The sequence below is a fragment of the Notothenia rossii genome (assembly GCF_949606895.1).
Source record: "Notothenia rossii genome assembly, chromosome: 3".
NCBI lineage: Eukaryota > Metazoa > Chordata > Actinopteri > Perciformes > Nototheniidae > Notothenia > Notothenia rossii.
In genome coordinates, this window is record NC_136901.1 from 30,858,797 (window position 1) to 30,884,877 (window position 26,081).

The 26,081-nt window shown below is 39.9% G+C and overlaps 2 protein-coding genes across 2 annotated transcripts in view; both read left to right on the top strand.

Moving 5' to 3' along the window:
- The first annotated feature begins 9,123 nt into the window (after positions 1 to 9,123).
- The window catches only part of LOC307032860 (uncharacterized protein), a 108,861-nt gene continuing 91,903 nt past the window's right edge, over positions 9,124 to 26,081 (top strand). The window contains exons 1-13 of the mRNA XM_079671139.1: positions 9,124 to 9,248; positions 9,444 to 9,508; positions 9,679 to 9,860; positions 9,959 to 10,140; positions 10,340 to 10,404; positions 10,576 to 10,757; positions 10,854 to 11,035; positions 11,237 to 11,301; positions 12,251 to 12,432; positions 12,531 to 12,712; positions 12,908 to 12,972; positions 13,143 to 13,324; positions 13,423 to 13,613. Of these exons, the coding sequence (XP_079527265.1) occupies positions 9,465 to 9,508; positions 9,679 to 9,860; positions 9,959 to 10,140; positions 10,340 to 10,404; positions 10,576 to 10,757; positions 10,854 to 11,035; positions 11,237 to 11,301; positions 12,251 to 12,432; positions 12,531 to 12,712; positions 12,908 to 12,972; positions 13,143 to 13,324; positions 13,423 to 13,613 (1,704 nt within the window). The 5' untranslated portion in view covers positions 9,124 to 9,248; positions 9,444 to 9,464. The remainder of the gene's footprint in view (positions 9,249 to 9,443; positions 9,509 to 9,678; positions 9,861 to 9,958; positions 10,141 to 10,339; positions 10,405 to 10,575; positions 10,758 to 10,853; positions 11,036 to 11,236; positions 11,302 to 12,250; positions 12,433 to 12,530; positions 12,713 to 12,907; positions 12,973 to 13,142; positions 13,325 to 13,422; positions 13,614 to 26,081) is intronic.
- Positions 23,704 to 25,572, top strand: LOC307031300 (uncharacterized protein). Its single transcript, XM_079668265.1, has 5 exons — positions 23,704 to 23,881; positions 24,178 to 24,353; positions 24,628 to 24,689; positions 24,775 to 24,923; positions 25,012 to 25,572. Exons 1-5 carry the CDS (start codon positions 23,785 to 23,787, stop codon positions 25,098 to 25,100), a joined length of 573 nt encoding a protein of 190 aa, XP_079524391.1. The 5' UTR covers positions 23,704 to 23,784; the 3' UTR covers positions 25,101 to 25,572.

The following is a 26,081-nucleotide window of genomic DNA, read 5'->3' on the forward strand; positions in this document are numbered from 1 at the left end:
TTGCAACAACAACAGCAGCACCTACCATTGTTGCAACAACAACAGCAGCCACTACTACTGTTGCAACAACAACAGTAGCACCTATAACTACTGATGCACCTTCGACAGCAGCACCTACTACTGTTGCAACAACAACAGCAGCACCTACAACTACAGCAGCACCTAAAACTGTTGCAACAACAACAGCAGCCCCTACCACTGTTGCAACAACAACTGCAGCCCCTACTACTGTTGCAACAACAACTGCAGCCCCTACTACTATTGCAACAACAACAGCAGCACCAACAACTGTTGCAACAACAACAGTAGCCCCTACTACTATTGCAACAACAATTGCAGCCCCTACTACTGTTGCAACAACAACAGCAGCATCTACAACTACTGCTGCTCCGACAACGGTGCAACCTACGACTACTGCTTCACCTACAACTGCAGCCCCTACTACTGTTGCAACAACAACAGCAGCACCTACAACTGTTGCAACAACAACAGCAGCACCTACAACTACTGATGCACCAACGACAGCAGCCCCTACTACTGTTGCAACAACAACAGCAGCACCTACAACTACTGCTGCACCTACGACAGCAGTACCTCCTACTGTTGCAACAACAACAGCACCAGCACCTACAACTACTGCTGCACCAACGGCAGCAGCCCCTACTACTGTTGCAACAACAACAGCAGCACCTACAACTACTGCTACTCCGACAACAATGCAACCTACAACTACTGCTTCACCTACAACTGCTGCTGCACCAACGACAGCAGCTCCTACAACTGTTGCAACAACAACAGCAGCACCTACAACTACTGCTGCAACAAAAACAACAGGAGCACTTACAACTGCAGCCCCTACTAATGTTGAAACAACGATAGCAGCACCTACTACTGTAGCAACAACTGCAACAACAGCACCTACAACTACTGTTGCAACAACAACAACAACAACAACAGCAGCACCTACAACTGAAGCCCCTACTAATGTTGCAACAACAACAGCAGCACCTACAACTACTGCTGCACCTACGACAGCAGCACCTACTACTGTTGCAACAACTACAACAACAGCAACTACAACTACTGCTGCTCTGACAACAGTGCAACCTACGACTACTGTTGCAACAACAACAGTAGCACCTACAAATACTGCTGCATCAACGACAGCAGCTCCTACAACTGTTGCAACAATAACAGCAGCACCTACAACTACTGCTTCACCTACAACTGCAGCCCCTACTACTGTTGCAACAACAATAGCAGCACCTACTGCTGTTGCAATAATAACAGCAGCCACTACTACTGTTGCAACAACAACAGCAGCACCTAAAACTACTGTTGCACCTTCGACAGCAGCACCTACAACTGTTGCAACAACAACAGCAGCACCTACAACTACAGCAGCACCTACAACTGTTGCAACAACAACAGCAGCCCCTACCACTGTTGTAACAACAACTGCAGCCCCTACTACGGTTGCAACAACAACAACAACTGCAGCCCCTACTACTATTGCAACAGCAACAGCAGCACCAACAACTGTTGCAACAACAACAGTAGCCCCTACTACTATTGCAACAACAACTGCAGCCCCTACTACTGTTGCAACAACAACAGCAACATCTACAACTACTGCTGCTCCGACAACGGTGCAACCTACAACTACTGCTTTACCAACAACAGCAGCCCCTAATACTGTTGCAACAACAACAGCAGCACCTACAACTGTTGCAACAACAACAGCAGCAGCACCTACAACTACTGCTGCACCAACGACAGCAGCCCCTACTACTGTTGCAACAACAACAGCAGCACCTACAACTACTGCTGCTCCGACAACGATGCAACCTACAACTACTGCTTCACCTACAACTGCTGCTGCACCAACGACAGCAGCTCCTACAACTGTTGCAACAACAACAGCAGCACCTACAACTACTGCTGCACCAACGACAGCAGCCCCTACTACTATTGCAACAACAAAAGCAGCACCTACAACTGTCGCAACAACAACAGCAGCCCCTACTACTATTGCAACAACAACAGCAGCCCCTACTACTATTGCAACAACAACTGCAGCCCCTACTACTGTTGCAACAACAACTGCAGCCCCTACTACTATTGCATCAACAACAGCAGCATCTACAATTACTGCTGCTCTGACAACAGTGCAACCTACGACTACTGTTGCAACAACAAAAGTAGCACCTACAACTACTGCTGCACCAACGACAGCAGCTCCTACAACTGTTGCAACAATGACAGCAGCAACTACAACTACTGCTGCTCCGACAACGGTGCAACCTACGACTACTGCTTCACCTACAATTGCAGCCCCTACCACTGTTGCAACAACAACAGCAGCACCTACAACTACTGCTGCACCAACGACAGCAGCCCCTACTACTGTTGCAAGAACAACAGCAGCACCTACAACTGTTGCAACAACAACAACAGCACCTATAACTACTGCTGCTCTGACAACGGTGCAACCTACGACTACTGCTTCACCTACAACTGCAGCCCCTACTACTGTTGCAACAACAACAGCAGCCCCTACTACTGTTGCAACTACAACAACAGCACCTACAACTACTGTTGAAACAACAACAGCAGCACCTACAACTACTGCTGCACCTACAACTACTGCTGCTCCGACAACGGTGCAACCTACGACTACTGCTTCACCTACAACTGCAGCCCCTACTACTGTTGAAACAACAACAGCAGCACCTACAATTGTTGCAACAACAACAGCAGCACCTACAACTACTGCTGCACCAATGACAGCAGCCCCTACTACTGTTGCAACAACAACAGCAGCACCTACAACTGTTGCAACAACAACAGCAGCACCTACAACTACTGCTGCACCTACGACAGCAGCACCTACTACTGTTGCAACAACAACAGCAGCATCTAGAACTACTGCTGCACCAACGACAGCAGCTCCTACAACTGTTGCAACAACAACAGCAGCACCTACAACTACTGCTGCTCTGACAACAGTGCAACCTACAACTACTGTTGCAACAACAACAGCAGCACCTACAACTACTGCTGCTCTGACAACAGTGCAACCTACGACTACTGCTTCACCTACAACTGCAGCCCCTACTACTGTTGCAACAACAACAGCAGCACCTACTACTGTTGCAACAACAACAGCAGCCACTACTACTATTGCAACAACAACAGCAGCACCTAAAACTACTGCTGCACCTTCGACAGCAGCACCTACTACTGTTGCAACAACAACAGCAGCACCTACAACTACAGCAGCACCTACAACTGTTACAACAACAACAGCAGCCCCTACCACTGTTGTAACAACAACTGCAGCCCCTACTACTGTTGCAACAACAACAGCAGCACCAACAACTGTTGCAACAACAACAGTAGCCCCTACTAGTATTGCAACAACATCTGCAGCCCCTACTACTGTTGCAACAACAACAGCAGCATCTACAACTACTGCTGCTCCGACAACGGTGCAACCTACAACTACTGCTGCACCAACGACAGCAGCCCCTACTACTGTTGCAACAACAACAGCAGCACCTACAACTACTGCTGCTCCGACAACGATGCAACCTACAACTACTGCTTCACCTACAACTGCTGCTGTACCAACGACAGCAGCTCCTACAACTGTTGCAACAACAACAGCAGCCCCTACTACTATTGCAACAACAAAAGCAGCACCTACAACTGTCGCAACAACAACTGCAGCCCCTACTACTATTGCATCAACAACAGCAGCATCTACAATTACTGCTGCTCTGACAACAGTGCAACCTACGACTACTGTTGCAACAACAACAGTAGCACCTACAACTACTGCTGCACCAACGACAGCAGCTCCTACAACTGTTGCAACAATGACAGCAGCAACTACAACTACTGCTGCTCCGACAACGGTGCAACCTACGACTACTGCTTCACCTACAATTGCAGCCCCTACCACTGTTGCAAGAACAACAGCAGCACCTACAATTGTTGCAACAACAACAGCAGCACCTACAACTACTGCTGCACCAACGACAGCAGCCCCTACTACTGTTGCAAGAACAACAGCAGCACCTACAACTGTTGCAACAACAACAACAGCACCTATAACTACTGCTGCTCTGACAACGGTGCAACCTACGACTACTGCTTCACCTACAACTTTAGCCCCTACTACTGTTGCAACAACAACAGCAGCCCCTACTACTGTTGCAACTACAACAACAGCACCTACAACTACTGTTGCAACAACAACAGCAGCACCTACAACTACTGCTTCACCTACAACTGCTGCCGCTACTACTGTTGAAACAACAACAGCAGCACCTACAACTACTGCTGCACCTACAACTACTGCTGCTCCGACAACGGTGCAACCTACGACTACTGCTTCACCTACAACTGCAGCCCCTACTACTGTTGAAACAACAACAGCAGCACCTACAATTGTTGCAACAACAACAGCAGCACCTACAACTACTGCTGCACCAATGACAGCAGCCCCTACTACTGTTGCAACAACAACAGCAGCACCTACAACTGTTGCAACAACAACAGCAGCACCTACAACTACTGCTGCAACAACAGTAGCACCTACAACTGTTGCAACAACAACAGCAGCACCTACAACTACTGCTGCTCCGAAAACGATGCAACCTACAACTACTGCATTACCTACAACTACTGCTTCACCTACAACTGCTGCTGCACCAACGACAGCAGCTCCTACAACTGTTGCAACAACAACAGCAGCACCTACAACTACTGCTGCACCTACGACAGCAGCACCTACTACTACTGCTGCTCCGACCACGGTGCAACCTACAACTACTGATTCACCGACAACAGCAGCCCATACTACTGTTGCAACAACAACAGCAGCACCTAGAACTACTGCTGCGACAACAACGACAGCAGCATCTACAACTGCAGCCCCTACTACTGTTGAAACAACGACAGCAGCACCTACTACTGTTGCAACAACTGCAACAACAGCACCTACAACTACTGTTGCAACAACAACAACAAGAAAGACAGCAGCATCTACAACTGCAGCCCCTACTACTGTTGAAACAACGACAGCAGCACCTACTACTGTTGCAACAACTGCAACAACAGCACCTACAACTACTGTTGCAACAACAACAACAGCAGCACCTACAACTGCAGCCCCTACTACTGTTGAAACAACAAAAGCAGCACCTACAACTACTGCTGCACCAATGACAGCAGCTCCTACAACTGTTGCAACAACAACAGCAGCACCTACAACTACTGCTGTACCTACAACTGCAGCCCCTACTACTGTTGCAACAACAACAACAGCACCTACAACTACTGCTGCTCCGACAACGGTGCAACCTACGACTACTATTGCAACCACAACAGCAGCAGCTACAACTGTTGCAACAACAACAGCAGCACCTACAACTACTGCTTCACCTACAACAGCAGCCCCTACTACTGTTGCAACAACAACAACAACAACAACAACAACAACAACAACAACAACAGCAGCACCTACATCTGCAGCCCCTACTACTGTTGCAACAACAACAGCAGCACATACAACTACTGCTGCTCCGACAACGGTGCAACCTACAACTACTGCTTCACCTACAACTACTGCTTCACCTACAACTGCAGCCACTACTACTGTTGCAACAACAGCTGCAGGACTTATTACTGTTGCAACAACAACAGCAGCACCTACAACTACAACTGCTCAGATAACGGTTTCACCTACAACTATTGCTGCACCTACGACAGCAGCATCTACAACTGTTGCAACAACAGCAGCCCCTACTAATGTTGCAACAACAGCACCACCTACAACTACTGCTGCTCCGACAACGGTGCCACCTACAACTACTTCTTCACCTACAACTGCTGCTGCACCAACGACAGCAGCTCCTACAACTGTTGCAACAACAACAGCAGCACCTACAACTACTGCTGCACCAACGACAGCAGCCCCTACTACTATTGCAACAACAAAAGCAGCACCTACAACTGTCGCAACAACAACAGCAGCCCCTACTACTATTGCAACAACAACAGCAGCCCCTACTACTATTGCAACAACAACTGCAGCCCCTACTACTATTGCATCAACAACAGCAGCATCAACAATTACTGCTGCTCTGACAACAGTGCAACCTACGACTACTGTTGCAACAACAACAGTAGCACCTACAACTACTGCTGCACCAACGACAGCAGCTCCTACAACTGTTGCAACAATGACAGCAGCAACTACAACTACTGCTGCTCCGACAACGGTGCAACCTACGACTACTGCTTCACCTACAATTGCAGCCCCTACCACTGTTGCAACAACAACAGCAGCACCTACAACTGTTGCAACAACAACAGCAGCACCTACAACTACTGCTGCACCAACGACAGCAGCCCCTACTACTGTTGCAAGAACAACAGCAGCACCTACAACTGTTGCAACAACAACAACAACAGCACCTATAACTACTGCTGCTCTGACAACGGTGCAACCTACGACTACTGCTTCACCTACAACTGCAGCCCCTACTACTGTTGCAACAACAACAGCAGCCCCTACTACTGTTGCAACTACAACAACAGCACCTACAACTACTGTTGCAACAACAACAGCAGCACCTACAACTACTGCTTCACCTACAACTGCTGCCGCTACTACTGTTGAAACAACAACAGCAGCACCTACAACTACTGCTGCACCTACAACTACTGCTGCTCAGACAACGGTGCAACCTACGACTACTGCTTCACCTACAACTGCAGCCCCTACTACTGTTGAAACAACAACAGCAGCACCTACAATTGTTGCAACAACAACAGCAGCACCTACAACTACTGCTGCACCAATGACAGCAGCCCCTACTACTGTTGCAACAACAACAGCAGCACCTACAACTGTTGCAACAACAACAGCAGCACCTACAACTACTGCTGCACCTACGACAGCAGCACCTACTACTGTTGCAACAACAACAGCAGCACCTACAACTGTTGCAATCACAACAGCAGCACCTACAACTACTGCTGCTCCGAAAACGATGCAACCTACAACCACTGCTTCACCTACAACTGCTGCTGCACCAACAACAGCAGCTCCTACAACTGTTGCAACAACAACAGCATCACCTACAACTACTGCTGCACCCACGACAGCAGCACCTACTACTACTGCTGCTCCGACCACGGTGCAACCTACGACTACTGCTTCACCTACAACTGCAGCCCCTACCACTGTTGCAAGAACAACAGCAGCACCTACAACTGTTGCAACAACAACAACAGCACCTACAACTACTGCTGCTCTAACAACGGTGCAACCTACGACTACTGCTTCACCTACAACTGCAGCCCCTACTACTGTTGCAACAACAACTGCAGCCCCTATTACTGTTGCAACAACAACAGCAGCCCCTACTACTGTTGCAGCTACAACAACAGCACCTACAACTACTGTTGCAACAACAGCACCTACAACTACTGTTGCAACAACAACTGCAGCCCTTACTACTGTTGCAACAACAACAGCAGCAACTACAACTACCGCTGCTCCGACAACGGTGCCACCTACAACTACTGCTTCACCTACAACTGCAGCCCCTACTAAAGTCGCAACCACAACAGCAGCACCTACAACTACTGCCGCACCTACAACTGCAGCCCCTACTACTGTCGCAACAACAAAAGCAGCACCTACAACTGTTGCAACAACAACAGCAGCACCTACAAATACTGCTGCACCTTCGACAGCAGCACCTACAACTGTTGCAACAACAACAGCAGCCCCTACCACTGTTGTAACAACAACTGCAGCCCCTACTACTGTTGCAACAACAACAACAACAACTGCAGCCCCTACTACTATTGCAACAACAACAGCAGCACCAACCACTGTTGCAACAACAACAGTAGCCCCTATTACTATTGCAACAACAACTGCAGCCCCTACTACTGTTGCAACAACAACAGCAGCATCTACAACTACTGCTGCTCCGACAACGGTGCAACCTACAACTACTGCTGCACCTATGACAGCAGCATCTACCAATGTTGCAACAACAGCAGCCCCTACTAATGTTGCAACAACAGCAGCACCTGCAACTGTTCCAACAACAACAGCAGCACATACAACTGCAGCTACACCTACAACAGCAGCACATACAACCGTTGCAACAACAACAGCTGCACCTACAACTGCAGCCCCTACTACTGTTGCAACAACAACAGCAGTACTAACAACTGTTGCAACAACAACGGCAGCACACACAACTACTGCAGCACCTACAACTCCTGGTACACCTAAGACAGCAGAATCTACAACTGTTGCAACAACAACAGCAGCACCTACAACTACTGCTGCTCTGACAACAGAGCAACCTACAACTACTGCTACACCTACAACTGCAGCCACTACTACTGTTGCAACAACAATCGCAGCACCTACAACTACTGCTTCACCTACAACTGCAGCCACTACCACTGTTGCAACAACAATCGCAGCAGCTACAACTACCACTGCACCTACAACTACTGCTGCACCTACAACGGTGCAACCTACAACTACTGCTGTACCTACAAATACTGGTACACCTAAGACAGCAGAATCTATAACTGTTGCAATGACAACAGCAGCACCTATTACTGTTGCAATGACAACAGCAGCACCTACAACTACTGCTGCTCCAACAACAGTGCCACCTACAACTACTGCTACTCCGACAACGGTGCCACCTACAACTACTGCTGCACCTACGACAGCAGCATCTATAACTGTTCAAACAACAACAGCAGCACGTAAAAAACCAGCTGCTCAGATGACGGTTCCACCGACAACTACTGCTAAACCTACAACAGCAGCCCCTATAACTTTTGCAACGACAAATACAACAAAAACAACAACAACTGCGGCCCCTACTACTGTTGCAACAAAGACAGCAGCACCTACAACTACTACTGCTTCGACAACAACAACAACAGCAGCACCCACAACTATTGTTGCAACAAAAACAACAACAACAAAAACAGCAACAGCAGCAGCATCTACTACTGTTTCTCCAACAACGGTGCCACCTAAAACTACAGCATCCACAGCAACAACAACACCTGCAGCCCCTGAACCCACTTATATTCTCTCAGCAGAATTTAAAGAAGTGGCTTTTTCACCTGCTCTCACTGACTCCAACAGCGATGAATACAAAACACTTGAAACAGCAGCTCTAAATGCGGTGAGAGCATTTTCAAAATACACATCTGTTATTGATTGCAGAAGCAATGTGAAAAAGAAGATTGAACCGAATGTGTTTGCCCAAAGAATAATTTAAAAAAAAAATACAAATTCAGTTGACCTGGTGTAATTTCAATTGTTAAAAAATGTGCTTGAAATGTACTTATGGTCTTTGAATGTTGCTTTCTTTTCACAGTGTAACAAGAAATACAGAAGCATGTTTCCAAACACGTTTTCCCTCTGCATTTTGAAAGACTTCAGGTAAATGAAAAATCAAAGTGTGCTTTTCTGATTGAATTCTATATGAATGATTGAGAACTTAACATTGGTAACTTCCAATCGAGATGGAATCATAACCACCTATTTAAAAAAGAAACAGGATCATCTAATATCATAATATAACACTTATTCCTTTCTTTTCTATGATACAGTGCCTTAAATCCACCAAAGGACCACAAAACTCAAGTAACTGTGGGGATTGTGTTCCATGGGACTACTGCCATCGCAGATCTCCCACAGAATGATGTTGTTGCTCAAACCTTACTAGAAGCTCTGAATAATTCCACCAATAGTCCGAACCTGAGCATTAATCCCGCTTCAGTGAAAGTGTTAGGTAAGTTAACACATCACAATGAATCGTCCTTTCTGATCGGTTAATGTAACATTTGGTTAGTACTAACATATACTTTTTAATATGTATTTGTTTCACAGCGAGTCAAGTTCCAGATCAGATTACAACTGCTCCACCTACAACCACACTATCCACAGCAACAACACCTGCAGAACCCACTTATATTCTCTCAGCAGAATTTAAAGAAGTGGATTTTTCACCTGCACTCTTTGACTTCAACAGCCATGAATACAAAGCACTTGAAACAGCAGCTCTAAATGCGGTGAGAGCATTTTCAAAACATACATCTGTTATTGATTGCAGAAGCAATGAGAAAAAGATGATTGAACAGAATGTGTTTGACCAAAGAATAACTTTTTTTAAATAAAAACATAAATTCAGTTGACCTGGTGTAATTTCAATTCGGGAAAAATGTGCTCGAAATGTACTTATGGTCTTTGAATGTTGCTTTCTCTTTGCAGTGCAACAAGAAATACAGAAGCAGGTTTCCAAACACGTTTTCCCTTTGCATTTTGAAAGACTTCAGGTAAATGAAAAATCCAAAGTGTGCTTCTTTGATTGAATTCTATATTAATGATTGAGAACTTAACATTGGTAACTTCCAATAATGATGGAATCATAACAACCTATTTAACAAAGAAACATGATCATCTCATCTCATAATATAACACTTCTTCCTCTCTTTTCTATGATACAGTGCCTTAAATCCACCAAAAGACAACAAAACTCAAGCAACTGTGGGGATTGTGTTCCATGGGACTACTGCCATCGCAGATCTCCCACAGAAGGATGTTGTTGCTCAAACCTTAGTAGAAGCTCTGAATAATTCCACCAATAGTCCGAACCTGAGCATTAATCCTGCTTCAGTGAATGTGTTAGGTAAGTTAACATATCACAATGAATCGTCCTTTCTGATCGGTTAATGTAACATTTGGTTAGTACTAACATACTTTTTAATATGTATTTGTTTCACAGCAAGTCCAGTTCCAGATCAGATTACAACTGCTCCACCTACAACCACACCATCCACAGCAACAACACCTGCAGAACCCACTTATATTCTCTCAGCAGAATTTAAAGAAGTGGATTTTTCACCTGCCCTCACTGACTCCAACAGCGATGAATACAAAGCACTTGAAACAGCAGCTCTAAATGCGGTGAGAGCATTTTCAAAATAAACATATTTTATTGATTGCAGAAGCAATGTGAAAAAGATGATTGAACAGAATGTGTTTGCCCAAAGACTAACTTTTAAAAAAAACAAAAATAAAAATTCAGTTGACCTGGTGTAATTTCAATTCTTAAAAAATGTGCTTGAAATGTACTTATGGTCTTTGAATGTTGCTTTCTTTTCACAGTGCAACAAGAAATACAGAAGCAAGTTTCCAAACACGTTTTCCGTCTGCATTTTGAAAAACTTCAGGTAAATGAAAAATCTAAATGTCCTTCTCTGATTGAATTCTATATGAAGGGTTGAGAACTTAAAGGTTACATGTCATGCTTTTCCGGTTATTACCCGTCCCCTTGTGTGTTATGAAGGTTTTTCTGCATGTAATCGGTGTGCAGAGTCAAAACCCTCAAAGTACACCCTGTAGCGAGTAAAACTCTAAAACAGAAAATTCCTCCCCAGAACGCCTCGTTGGTGAAACGTCATCATGACGTCATCATCCATTTGATTCTTCCGGGTACGTGCATACGAAAGCACGTACCCGGAACTAAATGGGCCAATCCGTGGAGCCGTTAAGTTACGTCCGCGGAGCCGTTACGTTAAGCCCCCGCTGATTGGTCCAAATTGACCAATCCACACACACACTCAGTGCAGGCAGCCCTGCTGATTTCTGCTCCGTGCTGCAGGCTGATAACAGACAGTTGGGATCGCGCGAAATTCTCTCTGCAGACCCATTCTCACAGCGTTTATCAACCTATAAACCTTTTTCTTACTCAATATCAAGCCACACTTATTGTTTTTATTTCGGCTGTGACTTTGTGTGTATTCAGGTTGAGTTTGCCTGTGTTTGGCTGTGTATCGCTAAACAAGGAAATCACGGAGGGGAGGGGTCGGAGGGGGGGAGGGGTCGGGGGGGGGGGAGCTGCAGCGAGCCGTTTAGTGGAGAAAGTGAATACTGCTGAATACACATACTTTACCGAGATGCTGTATGCGAAACCAATGTGAGTTTGGAAAATCGCACAGTGTTTTTCTATTTTAGTATACCTCAACAATGGAATTATGATCAGTGGAAATGGCCATGACATGTGACCTTTAACATTCCTAACTTCCAATCGAGATGGAATCATAACCACCAATTTAACCAAGAAACAGGATCATATCATTTCATAGTATGACACTTCTTCCTCTCTTTTTTATGATACAGATCCTTAAATCCACCACAAGACAACGAAACTCAAGCAACTGTGGGGGTTGTGTTCCATGGGACTACTGCCATCGCAGATCTCCCACAGAATGATGCTGTTGCTCAAACCTTAGTAGAAGCTCTGAATAATTCCACCAATAGTCCGAACCTGAGCATTAACCCTGCTTCAGTCAAAGTGTTAGGTAAGTTAACACATCAGAATGAATCGTCCTATCTGATCGGTTAATTTAACATTTGGTTAGTACTAACATATACTTTTTAATACGTATTTGTTTCACAGCAAGTCCAGTTCCAGATCAGATTGTGACTGCTCCACCTACAACCACACAATCCACAGCAACAACACCTGCAGAACCCACTTATATTCTCTCAGCAGAATTGAAAGAAGTGGCTTTTTCACCTGCCCTCACTGACTCCAACAGCGATGAATACAAAGCACTTGAAACAGCAGCTCTAAATCTGGTGAGAGCATTTTCAAAATACACATCTGTTATTGATTGCAGAAGCAATGTGAAAAAGAAGATTGAACCGAATGTGTTTGCCCAAAGAATAACTTTTAAAAAAAATACAAATTCAGTTGACCTGGTGTAATTTCAATTGTTTAAAAATGTGCTTGAAATGTACTTATGGTCTTTGAATGTTGCTTTCTTTTCACAGTGTAACAAGAAATACAGAAGCATGTTTCCAAACACGTTTTCCCTCTGCATTTTTAAAGACTTCAGGTAAATGAAAAATCAAAGTCTGCTTCTCTGATTGAATTATATATGAATGATTGAGAACTTAACATTGGTAACTTCCAATCGAGATGGAATCATAACCACCTATTTAAAAAAGAAACAGGATCATCTAATATCATAATATAACACTTGTTCCTTTCTTTTCTATGATACAGTGCCTTAAATCCACCAAAGGACAACGAAACTCAAGTAACTGTGGGGATTGTGTTCCATGGGACTACTGCCATCGCAGATCTCCCACAGAAGGATGTTGTTGCTCAAACCTTACTAGAAGCTCTGAATAATTCCACCAATAGTCCGAACCTGAGCATTAACCCTGCTTCAGTCAAAGTGTTAGGTAAGTTAACACATCAGAATGAATCGTCCTATCTGATCGGTTAATTTATCATTAGGTTAGTACTAACATATACTTTTTAATACGTATTTGTTTCACAGCAAGTCCAGTTCCAGATCAGATTGTGACTGCTCCACCTACAACCACACAATCCACAGCAACAACAACACCTGCAGCCCCTGAACCCACTTATATTCTCTCAGCAGAATTTAAAGAAGTGGCTTTTTCACCTGCCCTCACTGACTCCAACAGCGATGAATACAAAGCACTTGAAACAGCAGCTCTAAATGCGGTGAGAGCATTTTCAAAATACACATCTGTTATTGATTGCTGAAGCAATGTGAAAAAGAAGATTGAACAGAATGTGTTTGCCCAAAGAATAACTTTAAAAAGAAAATACAAATTCAGTGAACCTTGTGTAATTTTTAATTGTTAAAAAATGTGCTTGAAATGTACTTATGGTCTTTGAATGTTGCTTTCTTTTCACAGTGTAACAAGAAATACAGAAGCATGTTTCCAAACACGTTTTCCCTCTGCATTTTGAAAGACTTCAGGTAAATGAAAAATCAAAGTGTGCTTCTCTGATTGAATTCTATATGAATGATTGAGAACTTAACATTGGTAACTTCCAATCGAGATGGAATCATAACCACCTATTTAAAAAAGAAACAGGATCATCTAATATCATAATATAACACTTATTCCTCTCTTTTCTATGATACAGTGCCTTAAATCCACCAAAGGACAACGAAACTCAAGTAACTGTGGGGATTGTGTTCCATGGGACTACTGCCATCGCAGATCTCCCACAGAATGATGTTGTTGCTCAAACCTTAGTAGAAGCTCTGAATAATTCCACCAATAGTCCGAACCTGAGCATTAACCCTGCTTCAGTCAAACTGTTAGGTAAGTAAACATAACAAATAATTTTACCATCATCATTTTGTAACACATTTGGAATAGAATCTGCCGCTCAAGCTCAGTTCATAAATAAGTCAGCAACTGAACTCATTCTGAAAACCTCAACAACATTCAGTGTTGAACAGTCCAATCTATGCATGACGAGCTTTTCTCTAAACTATCTTATATTCAGTAAGAAAGCATTTTAAGTGAATAATCTCTTATTTACTGATAAATCGTTACTCATCATTCATTAGATAAGATATTAGAATGTTTGCAAAGACTACTTTTTGATTTTTTTTTATTATGGTTCTTATTGGTCTGTGAAACTGTAACCAAAGTTCATTTGACGTCATACAAGGATAAATATATCCTTTCAGTATTTGCACTAAAATGTATTCACATATTGTTAATATATTTGTTTTACAGAAAGTCCAGTTCCAGATCCGATAACGACTGAAGCACCAGCAACCACACCAGCTGCAGCAGCAACAAACACAGCAGCCCAGGATTATAGATATGTTCTAGACATACAATTGATAGGAGAAGCTTTTTCCCCTGCCCTCACTAACACCAGCAGCAAGGAATACAAAGCACTTGAAAAAAGACTTTTAAATGCGGTGAGTGCATTTTCTAATCGCACAAATGTAAATGAATTGGTTTGAACGTGAATGAACAATCGGATGGAAAGTTTAAGATGTCAATGAAAGCTAATCGTAGCCTTTTAATGTTGCATATCTTCATAATTTCCTTTTAGAAAACTGTGCTTGAAAGCTAATCCTTCAATGTTGTTTCTTTTTGCAGTGTGGTGAAATATACAGAACAAAATATCCCAGAACATTTTCCCACTGCCTTTTGAACAAATTCAGGTAAAAAAATATTTGTGATTTGAGTTCTTCTCTGAATATTTATTAATATAGAGTTCAACATGAGTGTCTTCTGATATTGGTAGTTAATCATACATATCGAAAGACAGTATTATAATCTCATATTACTTTCCTCATTGTGTTTCTGATACAGTGCCTCAAATGTAACACCAGTTACTGAAACTCAGGTGACTTTTGAAGCTGTGTTCCATGGGAATACTTCTCAGGCAGAACTCCCAATGAATTCTGATGTTATTAAAGACTTCGTACTAGCTGTCAGTAATTCCAACAATAACTTCAACTTGAGCATAAATCCCGACTCAGTCAAGATATTAAGTAAGTTTCCACAACACAATATTTTGTCATTTTCAGATCGTAAAACATATAGAAAACATGAGGTTCTTATGCTCTGTTTATAAATAAATCACCTAAATGATTCTACTTTGAAACTAAATAAAGGTAAAGATTATTGAAGACAACATCCAAGCCTGATAAGCAATTAGCTTAACTACCTTGTGTTTCAAAATAATAATGCAATTGTTATTAACTGCACTGTTTTTTCAAATCAGCTACTTCAAAATTAGATTGTATGACTCTGCTAAACCAATTTTTGTTTTACAGAAAGTCCAGTTCCAGATCCGATAACGACTGAAGCACCAGCAACCACACCAGCTGCAGCAGCAACAAACACAGCAGCCCAGGATTATAGATATGTTCTAGACATACAATTGATAGGAGAAGCTTTTTCCCCTGCCCTCACTAACACCAGCAGCAAGGAATACAAAGCACTTGGAAAAAGAATTTTAAATGCGGTGAGTGCATTTTCTAATCGCACAAATGTAAATGAATTGGTTTGAACGTGAATGAACAATCGGATGGAAAGTTTAAGATGTCAATGAAAGCTAATCGTAGCCTTTTAATGTTGCATATCTTCATAATTGCCTTTTAGAAAACTGTGCTTGAAAGCTAATCCTTCAATGTTGTTTCTTTTTGCAGTGTGGTGAAATATACAGAACAAAATATCCCAGAACATTTTCCCACTGCCTTTTGAACAAATTCAGGTAAAAAAATATTTGTGATTTGAGTTCTTCTCTGAATATTTATTAATATAGAGTTCAACATGAGTGTCTTCTGATATTGGTAGTTAATCATACATATCGAAAGACAGTATTATAATCTCATATTACTTTCCTCATTGTGTTTCTGATACAGTGCCTCAAATGTAACACCAGTTACTGAAACTCAGGTGACTTTTGAAGCTGTGTTCCATGGGAATACTTCTCAGGTAGAACTCCCAATGAATTCTGATGTTATTAAAGACTTCGTACTAGCTGTCAGTAATTCCAACAATGCCTTCAACTTGAGCATAAATCCCGACTCAGTCAAGATATTAGGTAAGTATCCACAACACAATATTTAGTCATTTTCAGATCGTAAAACATATAGAAAACATGAGGTTCTTCTGCTCTGTTTATAAATAAATCACCTAAATGATTCTACTTTGAAACTAAATGAAGGTAAAGATTATTGAAGACAACATCCAAGCATGATAAGAAATTATCTTATCTACCTTGTATTTAAAATAATAATGGAATTGTTATTAACTGCACTGTTTTTTCAAATCAGCTACATCAAAATTAGATTTTATGACTCTGCTAAAACAATTTTTGTTTTACAGAAAGTCCAGTTACAGATCCGATAACGACTGAAGCACCAGCAACCACACCAGCTGCAGCAGCAACAAACACAGCAGCCCCGGATTATAGATATGTTCTAGACATACAATTGATAGGAGAAGCTTTTTCCCCTGCCCTCACTAACACCAGCAGCAAGGAATACAAAGCACTTGGAAAAAGAATTTTAAATGCGGTAAGTGCATTTTCTAATCGCACAAATGTAAATGAATTGGTTTGAACGTGAATGAACAATCGGATGGAAAGTTTAAGATGTCAATGAATGCTAATCTTAGCCTTTTAATGTTGCACATCTTCATAATTGCCTTTTAGAAAACTGTGCTTGAAAGCTAATCCTTCAATGTTGTTTCTTTTTGCAGTGTGGTGAAATATACAGAACAAAATATCCCAGAACATTTTCCCACTGCCTTTTGAACAAATTAAGGTAAATAAATATTTGTGATTTGAGTTCTTCTCTGAATATGTATTAATATAGAGTTCAACATGTGTGTCTTCTGATATTGGTAGTTAATCATACATATCAAAAGACAATATTATAATCTCATATTACTTTCTTCATTTTGTTTCTGATACAGTGCCTCAAATGTAACACCACTTACTGAAACTCAGGCGACTTTTGAAGCTGTGTTCCATGGGAGTACTTCTCAAGCAGAACTCCCAATGAATTCTGCTGTTATTAAAGACTTCGTACTAGCTGTCAATAATTCCAACAATGCCTTCAACTTGAGCATAAATCCAGACTCAGTCAAGATATTAAGTAAGTTTCCACAACACAATATTTTGTCATTTTCAGATCGTAAAACATATAGAAAACATGAAGTTCTTATACTCTGTTTATAAATAATTCACCTAACTGATTCTACTTTGAAGCTAAATGAAGGTATAGATTATTGAAGACAACATCCAAGCATGATAAGCAATTATCTTAACTACCTTCTGTTTCAAAATAATAATGCAATTGTTATTAACTGCACTGTTTTTTCAAATCAGCTACTTCAAATTAGATTGTATGACTCTGCTAAACCAATTCTTGTTTTACAGAAAGTCCAGTTACAGATCCGATAACGACTGAAGCACCAGCAACCACACCAGCTGCAGCAGCAACAAACACAGCAGCCCCGGGTTATAGATATGTTCTAGACATACAATTGATAGGAGAAGCTTTTTCCCCTGCCCTCACTAACACCAGCAGCAAGGAATACAAAGCACTTGAAAAAAGAATTTTAAATGCGGTGAGTGCATTTTCTAATGGCACAAATGTAAATGAATTGGTTTGAAGGTGAATGAACAATCGGATGGAAAGTTTAAGATGTCAATGAAAGCTAATCGTGGCCTTTTAATGTTGCATATCTTCATAATTGCCTTTTAGAAAACTGTGCTTGAAAGCTAATCCTTCAATGTTGTTTCTTTTTGCAGTGTGCTGAAATATACAGAACAAAATATCCCAGAACATTTTCCCACTGCCTTTTGAAAGAATTCAGGTAAAAAAATATTTGTGATTTGAGTTCTTCTCTGAATATTTATTAATATAGAGTTTAACATGTGTGCCTTCTAATATTGGTAGTTAATCATACATATCAAAAGACAATATTATAATCTCATATTACTTTCCTCATTGTGTTTCTGATACAGTGCCTCAAATGTAACACGAGTTACTGAAACTCAGGCGACTTTTGAAGCTGTGTTCCATGGGAATACTTCTCAAGCAGAACTCCCAATGAATTCTGCTGTTATTAAAGACTTCGTACTAGCTGTCAATAATTCAAACAATGCCTTCAACTTGAACATAAATCCAGACTCAGTCAAGATATTAGGTAAGTGTCCACAACACAATATTTTGTCATTTTCAGATCGTAAAACATATAGAAAACATGAAGTTCTTATACTCTGTTTATAAATAATTCACCTAACTGATTCTACTTTGAAACTAAATGAAGGTATAGATTATTGAAGACAACATCCAAGCATGATAAGAAATTATCTTAACTACCTTGTGTTTCAAAATAATAATGCAATTGTTATTAACTGCACTGTTTTTTCAAATCAGCTACTTCAAAATTAGATTGTATGACTCTGCTAAACCAATTTTTGTTTTACAGAAAGTCCAGTTACAGATCCGATAACGACTGAAGCACCAGCAACCACACCAGCTGCAGCAGCAACAAACACAGCAGCCCCGGATTATAGATATGTTCTAGACATACAATTGATAGGAGAAGCTTTTTCCCCTGCCCTCACTAACACCAGCAGCAAGGAATACAAAGCACTTGAAAAAAGACTTTTAAATGCGGTGAGTGCATTTTCTAATCGCACAAATGTAAATGAATTGGTTTGAACGTGAATGAACAATCGGATGGAAAGTTTAAGATGTCAATGAAAGCTAATCATGGCCTTTTAATGTTGCATATCTTCATAATTGTCTTTTAGAAAACTGCTTGAAAGCTAATCCTTCAATGTTGTTTCTTTTTGCAGTGTGGTGAAATATACAGAACAACATATCCCAGAACATTTTCCCACTGCCTTTTGAAAGAATTCAGGTAAAAAAATATTTGTGATTTGAGTTCTTCTCTGACTATTTATTAATATAGAGTTCAACATGTGTATCTTCAAATATTGGTAGTTAATCATACATATCAAAAGACAATATTATAATCTCATATTACTTTCCTCATTGTGTTTCTGATACAGTGCCTCAAATGTAACACCAGTTACTGAAACTCAGGCGACTTTTGAAGCTGTGTTCCATGGGAATACTTCTCAGGAAGAACTCCCAATGAATTCTGCTGTTATTAAAGACTTCGTACTAGCTGTCAGTAATTCCAACAATGCCTTCAACTTGAACATAAATCCCACCTCAGTCAAGATATTAGGTAAGTGTCCACAACACAATATTTTGTCATTTTCAGATCGTAAAACATATAGAAAACATGAGGTTCTTATGCTCTGTTTATAAATAAATCACCTAAATGATTCTACTTTGAAACTAAATAAAGGTAAAGATTATTGAAGACAACATCCAAGCCTGATAAGCAATTAGCTTAACTACCTTGTGTTTCAAAATAATAATGCAATTGTTATTAACTGCACTGTTTTTTCAAATCAGCTACTTCAAAATTAGATTGTATGACTCTGCTAAACCAATTTTTGTTTTACAGAAAGTCCAGTTCCAGATCCGATAACGACTGAAGCACCAGCAACCACACCAGCTGCAGCAGCAACAAACACAGCAGCCCAGGATTATAGATATGTTCTAGACATACAATTGATAGGAGAAGCTTTTTCCCCTGCCCTCACTAACACCAGCAGCAAGGAATACAAAGCACTTGGAAAAAGAATTTTAAATGCGGTGAGTGCATTTTCTAATCGCACAAATGTAAATGAATTGGTTTGAACGTGAATGAACAATCGGATGGAAAGTTTAAGATGTCAATGAAAGCTAATCGTAGCCTTTTAATGTTGCATATCTTCATAATTGCCTTTTAGAAAACTGTGCTTGAAAGCTAATCCTTCAATGTTGTTTCTTTTTGCAGTGTGGTGAAATATACAGAACAAAATATCCCAGAACATTTTCCCACTGCCTTTTGAACAAATTCAGGTAAAAAAATATTTGTGATTTGAGTTCTTCTCTGAATATTTATTAATATAGAGTTCAACATGAGTGTCTTCTGATATTGGTAGTTAATCATACATATCGAAAGACAGTATTATAATCTCATATTACTTTCCTCATTGTGTTTCTGATACAGTGCCTCAAATGTAACACCAGTTACTGAAACTCAGGCGACTTTTGAAGCTGTGTTCCATGGGAATACTTCTCATGCAGAACTCCCAATGAATTCTGATGTTATTAAAGACTTCGTACTAGCTGTCAGTAATTCCAACAATGCCTTCAACTTGAGCATAAATCCCGACTCAGTCAAGATATTAGGTAAATATCCACAACACAATATTTAGTCATTTTCAGATCGTAAAACATATAGAAAACATGAGGTTCTTCTGCTCTGTTTATAAATAAATCACCTAAATGATTCTACTTTGAAACTAAATGAAGGTAAAGATTATTGAAGACAACATCCAAGCATGATAAGAAATTATCTTATCTACCTTGTATTTAAAATAATAATGGAATTGTTATTAACTGCACTGTTTTTTCAAATCAGCTACATCAAAATTAGATTGTATGACTCTGCTAAAACAATTTTTGTTTTACAGAAAGTCCAGTTACAGATCCAATAACGACTGAAGCACCAGCAACCACACCAGCTGCAGCAGCAACAAACACAGCAGCCCCGGATTATAGATATGTTCTAGACATACAATTGATAGGAGAAGCTTTTTCCCCTGCCCTCACTAACACCAGCAGCAAGGAATACAAAGCACTTGGAAAAAGAATTTTAAATGCGGTGAGTGCATTTTCTAATCGCACAAATGTAAATGAATTGGTTTGAACGTGAATGAACAATCGGATGGAAAGTTGAAGATGTCAATGAATGCTAATCTTAGCCTTTTAATGTTGCACATCTTCATAATTGCCTTTTAGAAAACTGTGCTTGAAAGCTAATCCTTCAATGTTGTTTCTTTTTGCAGTGTGGTGAAATATACAGAACAAAATATCCCAGAACATTTTCCCACTGCCTTTTGAACAAATTAAGGTAAATAAATATTTGTGATTTGAGTTCTTCTCTGAATATGTATTAATATAGAGTTCAACATGTGTGTCTTCTGATATTGGTAGTTAATCATACATATCAAAAGACAATATTATAATCTCATATTACTTTCTTCATTTTGTTTCTGATACAGTGCCTCAAATGTAACACCACTTACTGAAACTCAGGCGACTTTTGAAGCTGTGTTCCATGGGAGTACTTCTCAAGCAGAACTCCCAATGAATTCTGCTGTTATTAAAGACTTCGTACTAGCTGTCAATAATTCCAACAATGCCTTCAACTTGAGCATAAATCCAGACTCAGTCAAGATATTAAGTAAGTTTCCACAACACAATATTTTGTCATTTTCAGATCGTAAAACATATAGAAAACATGAAGTTCTTATACTCTGTTTATAAATAATTCACCTAACTGATTCTACTTTGAAGCTAAATGAAGGTATAGATTATTGAAGACAACATCCAAGCATGATAAGAAATTATCTTAACTACCTTCTGTTTCAAAATAATAATGCAATTGTTATTAACTGCACTGTTTTTTCAAATCAGCTACTTCAAATTAGATTGTATGACTCTGCTAAACCAATTCTTGTTTTACAGAAAGTCCAGTTACAGATCCGATAACGACTGAAGCACCAGCAACCACACCAGCTGCAGCAGCAACAAACACAGCAGCCCCGGGTTATAGATATGTTCTAGACATACAATTGATAGGAGAAGCTTTTTCCCCTGCCCTCACTAACACCAGCAGCAAGGAATACAAAGCACTTGAAAAAAGAATTTTAAATGCGGTGAGTGCATTTTCTAATGGCACAAATGTAAATGAATTGGTTTGAAGGTGAATGAACAATCGGATGGAAAGTTTAAGATGTCAATGAAAGCTAATCGTGGCCTTTTAATGTTGCATATCTTCATAATTGCCTTTTAGAAAACTGTGCTTGAAAGCTAATCCTTCAATGTTGTTTCTTTTTGCAGTGTGCTGAAATATACAGAACAAAATATCCCAGAACATTTTCCCACTGCCTTTTGAAAGAATTCAGGTAAAAAAATATTTGTGATTTGAGTTCTTCTCTGAATATTTATTAATATAGAGTTTAACATGTGTGCCTTCTAATATTGGTAGTTAATCATACATATCAAAAGACAATATTATAATCTCATATTACTTTCCTCATTGTGTTTCTGATACAGTGCCTCAAATGTAACACGAGTTACTGAAACTCAGGCGACTTTTGAAGCTGTGTTCCATGGGAGTACTTCTCAAGCAGAACTCCCAATGAATTCTGCTGTTATTAAAGACTTCGTACTAGCTGTCAGTAATTCCAACAATGCCTTCAACTTGAGCATAAATCCCGACTCAGTCAAGATATTAAGTAAGTTTCCACAACACAATATTTAGTCATTTTCAGATCGTAAAACATATAGAAAACATGAAGTTCTTATACTCTGTTTATAAATAATTCACCTAACTGATTCTACTTTGAAACTAAATGAAGGTATAGATTATTGAAGACAACATCCAAGCATGATAAGAAATTATCTTAACTACCTTGTGTTTCAAAATAATAATGCAATTGTTATTAACTGCACTGTTTTTTCAAATCAGCTACTTCAAAATTAGATTGTATGACTCTGCTAAACCAATTTTTGTTTTACAGAAAGTCCAGTTACAGATCCGATAACGACTGAAGCACCAGCAACCACACCAGCTGCAGCAGCAACAAACACAGCAGCCCCGGATTATAGATATGTTCTAGACATACAATTGATAGGAGAAGCTTTTTCCCCTGCCCTCACTAACACCAGCAGCAAGGAATACAAAGCACTTGAAAAAAGACTTTTAAATGCGGTGAGTGCATTTTCTAATCGCACGAATGTAAATGAATTGGTTTGAACGTGAATGAACAATCGGATGGAAAGTTTAAGATGTCAATGAAAGCTAATCATGGCCTTTTAATGTTGCACATCTTCATAATTGCCTTTTAGAAAACTGTGCTTGAAAGCTAATCCTTCAATGTTGTTTCTTTTTGCAGTGCGGTGAAATATACAGAACAACATATCCCAAAACATTTTCCCACTGCCTTTTGAACAAATTAAGGTAAATAAATATTTGTGATTTGAGTTCTTCTCTGAATATTTATTAATATAGAGTTCAACATGTGTGTCTTCTGATATTGGTAGTTAATCATACATATCAAAAGACAATATTATAATCTCATATTACTTTCCTCATTGTGTTTCTGATACAGTGCCTCAAATGTAACACGAGCTTTTGAAACTCGGGCGAATTTCATAGCTGTGTTCCATGGGAATACTTCTCATGCAGAACTCCCAATGAATTCTGCTGTTATTAAAGACTTCGTACTAGCTGTCAGTAATTCCAACAATGTCTACAACTTGAGCATAAATCCCACCTCAGTCAAGATATTAGGTAAGTATTCACAACACAATATTTAGTCATTTTCAGATCGTAAAACATATAGAAAACATGAGGTTCTTATGCTCTGTTTATAAATAAATCACCTAAATGATTCTACTTTTAAACTAAATAAAGGTAAAGATTATTGAAGACAACATCCAAGCATGATAATCAATTATCTTAACTACTTTGTATTTAAAAACAAAATAATGATATTCAAGAAATTTTTATTAACTGCACTGGTTTTTCAAATTAGCTAGTTCTAAACTATATTATATGACTCTGCTAAACCGATTTTTGTTTTACAGAAAGTCCAGTGACAGATCCAACTACAGCTCCCACGGCTAGACCTGCTGCACCCATAACTGAAGCACTCGTTATAAAAAGGGTGATATTCAGTTCCCTTCTTACCGACTTTACAAGTGACTTGCTGAATCCATCATCTACAGCTTATATAAATCGGGCAGCGAAGATTAAAGAACAGGTATGTCTCGCTCTAAGAATGATCTCTGAATATTGAATAAGGAAAGCTCAAGTACACACTGTCACACTCAAAGAATAAAATAAATAAAAACTCACAAAACAGTCAATATATAATATATTTTCGTACTTACATTTCCAGAGTGAGTTGTTGACAGAGGTGTATATGACGTGAAATAAATGCTCTCATATGTTCACAGTTCAATATCGAGAATAAAGTAAAAAGTTGTATACCTTTGTATTTTCCTCTGTTTACAAACTGTTTCCTCTTTCTGCAGCTTACACCTGTTTTTAAAAGGGAATTCCCTTCATTCAAGTTCTTGGAAGTGACATCATTCAGGTAAACATTTGTATTATATAACGAGTGACAGTATGAATAGTGTCCTAAATCGGATATTTCAAACATTAACTATTTGTTTCTGTAGTAATGGATCGATCGTAAACAACATGGACCTCAGCTTTTCAAGCACATCTCTTCCTAATAACAATCAGATAGCGCAGGTCTTAATGAGCGCAGCTGCAAACGTCATCGGCTTCGACATTGAAGGAAGCTTCCTCGACCTGAATGGCATTTGTAAGTCAAACTGAGCTACTTAATCAACAGTGCAGTCAAAAGATGCACACTTGTTTAACTAAAGTTTGTTTTGTTCTCCTCCTTTCAGATTCAAGTGGAGTGAGCCCGATCACCAGTCCGATCACTGCATCCTTCCTAGTACTGTTGTCATGGCTACTGTCCAGCCAATGGCCGTAGTGCCACTCATTTGAGAAATGACTCAAGTGTCTTACGTGATTTACAGATTCGGGTAATACGTGCAATGAAATCAATGTTAATCCCCCATTAAAATAGCACAATAATAATAGGCATAACAATATAACATTGGGATGTAAGGCAATAATTGCACTAATAATAATTAATCTTGCTCCAAGCACTTTCCTTTAGCATTATTTTTCTTAGTGAAGGTTATTTAAATGCTATATGTTTTAGTTTTGGAAGTAACAAATGCAGCTCCTTGTGGGCTACATTTTCCAACTCAGAACAAATGCATACTGTTTTATAATCATATTCTTTGGATGTCATAGCAATGCACTGTTAATTTTCTTATGTATACACACTTTTTATTTATATAATCATGCACACTGTATTCTGTTAAATTTCCTGTTTGCAAAATAATTTCTGTCTGAAACTAACAATGACCGGAATACAAACTATTTTAAGAAATTCATGTGTCTCTCTCTTTCTTTTTGTAATTGTTGGTGTGTAAATCAATCAGGCAGGTTTAATGTAAGGCCAGGCAAGTTTATTTATGTAGCACCTTTCAACACAAGGCAATTCAAAGTGCTTTACAAAAATGAAAGACATTAAGAAAATGGCATTTAAAAACAGTTATTACAAAGCAAAGATAATAAAATAAACATTAAAGGAAAAAATACATGAATAAAAGTTACAGTGAAAGCAAAAAGAAAAGTCTTCAGCCTGGATTTAAAAGTAGTAAGAGTTGCAGCGGACCTGCAGGTTTCTGGGAGTTTGTTCCAGATATTTGGAGCATAATAACTGAACGCTGCTTTACCATGTTTAGTTCTGACTCTGGGGACAGAAAGCTGACCAGTCCCTGAAGACCTGAGAGTTCTGGATGGTTCATAATGTAGCAGGAGGTCAGAAATGTATTTTGTGCCAAAACCATTCAATGGTTTATAAACCAGCAGCAGTATTTGGAAATAAATTATTTGACAC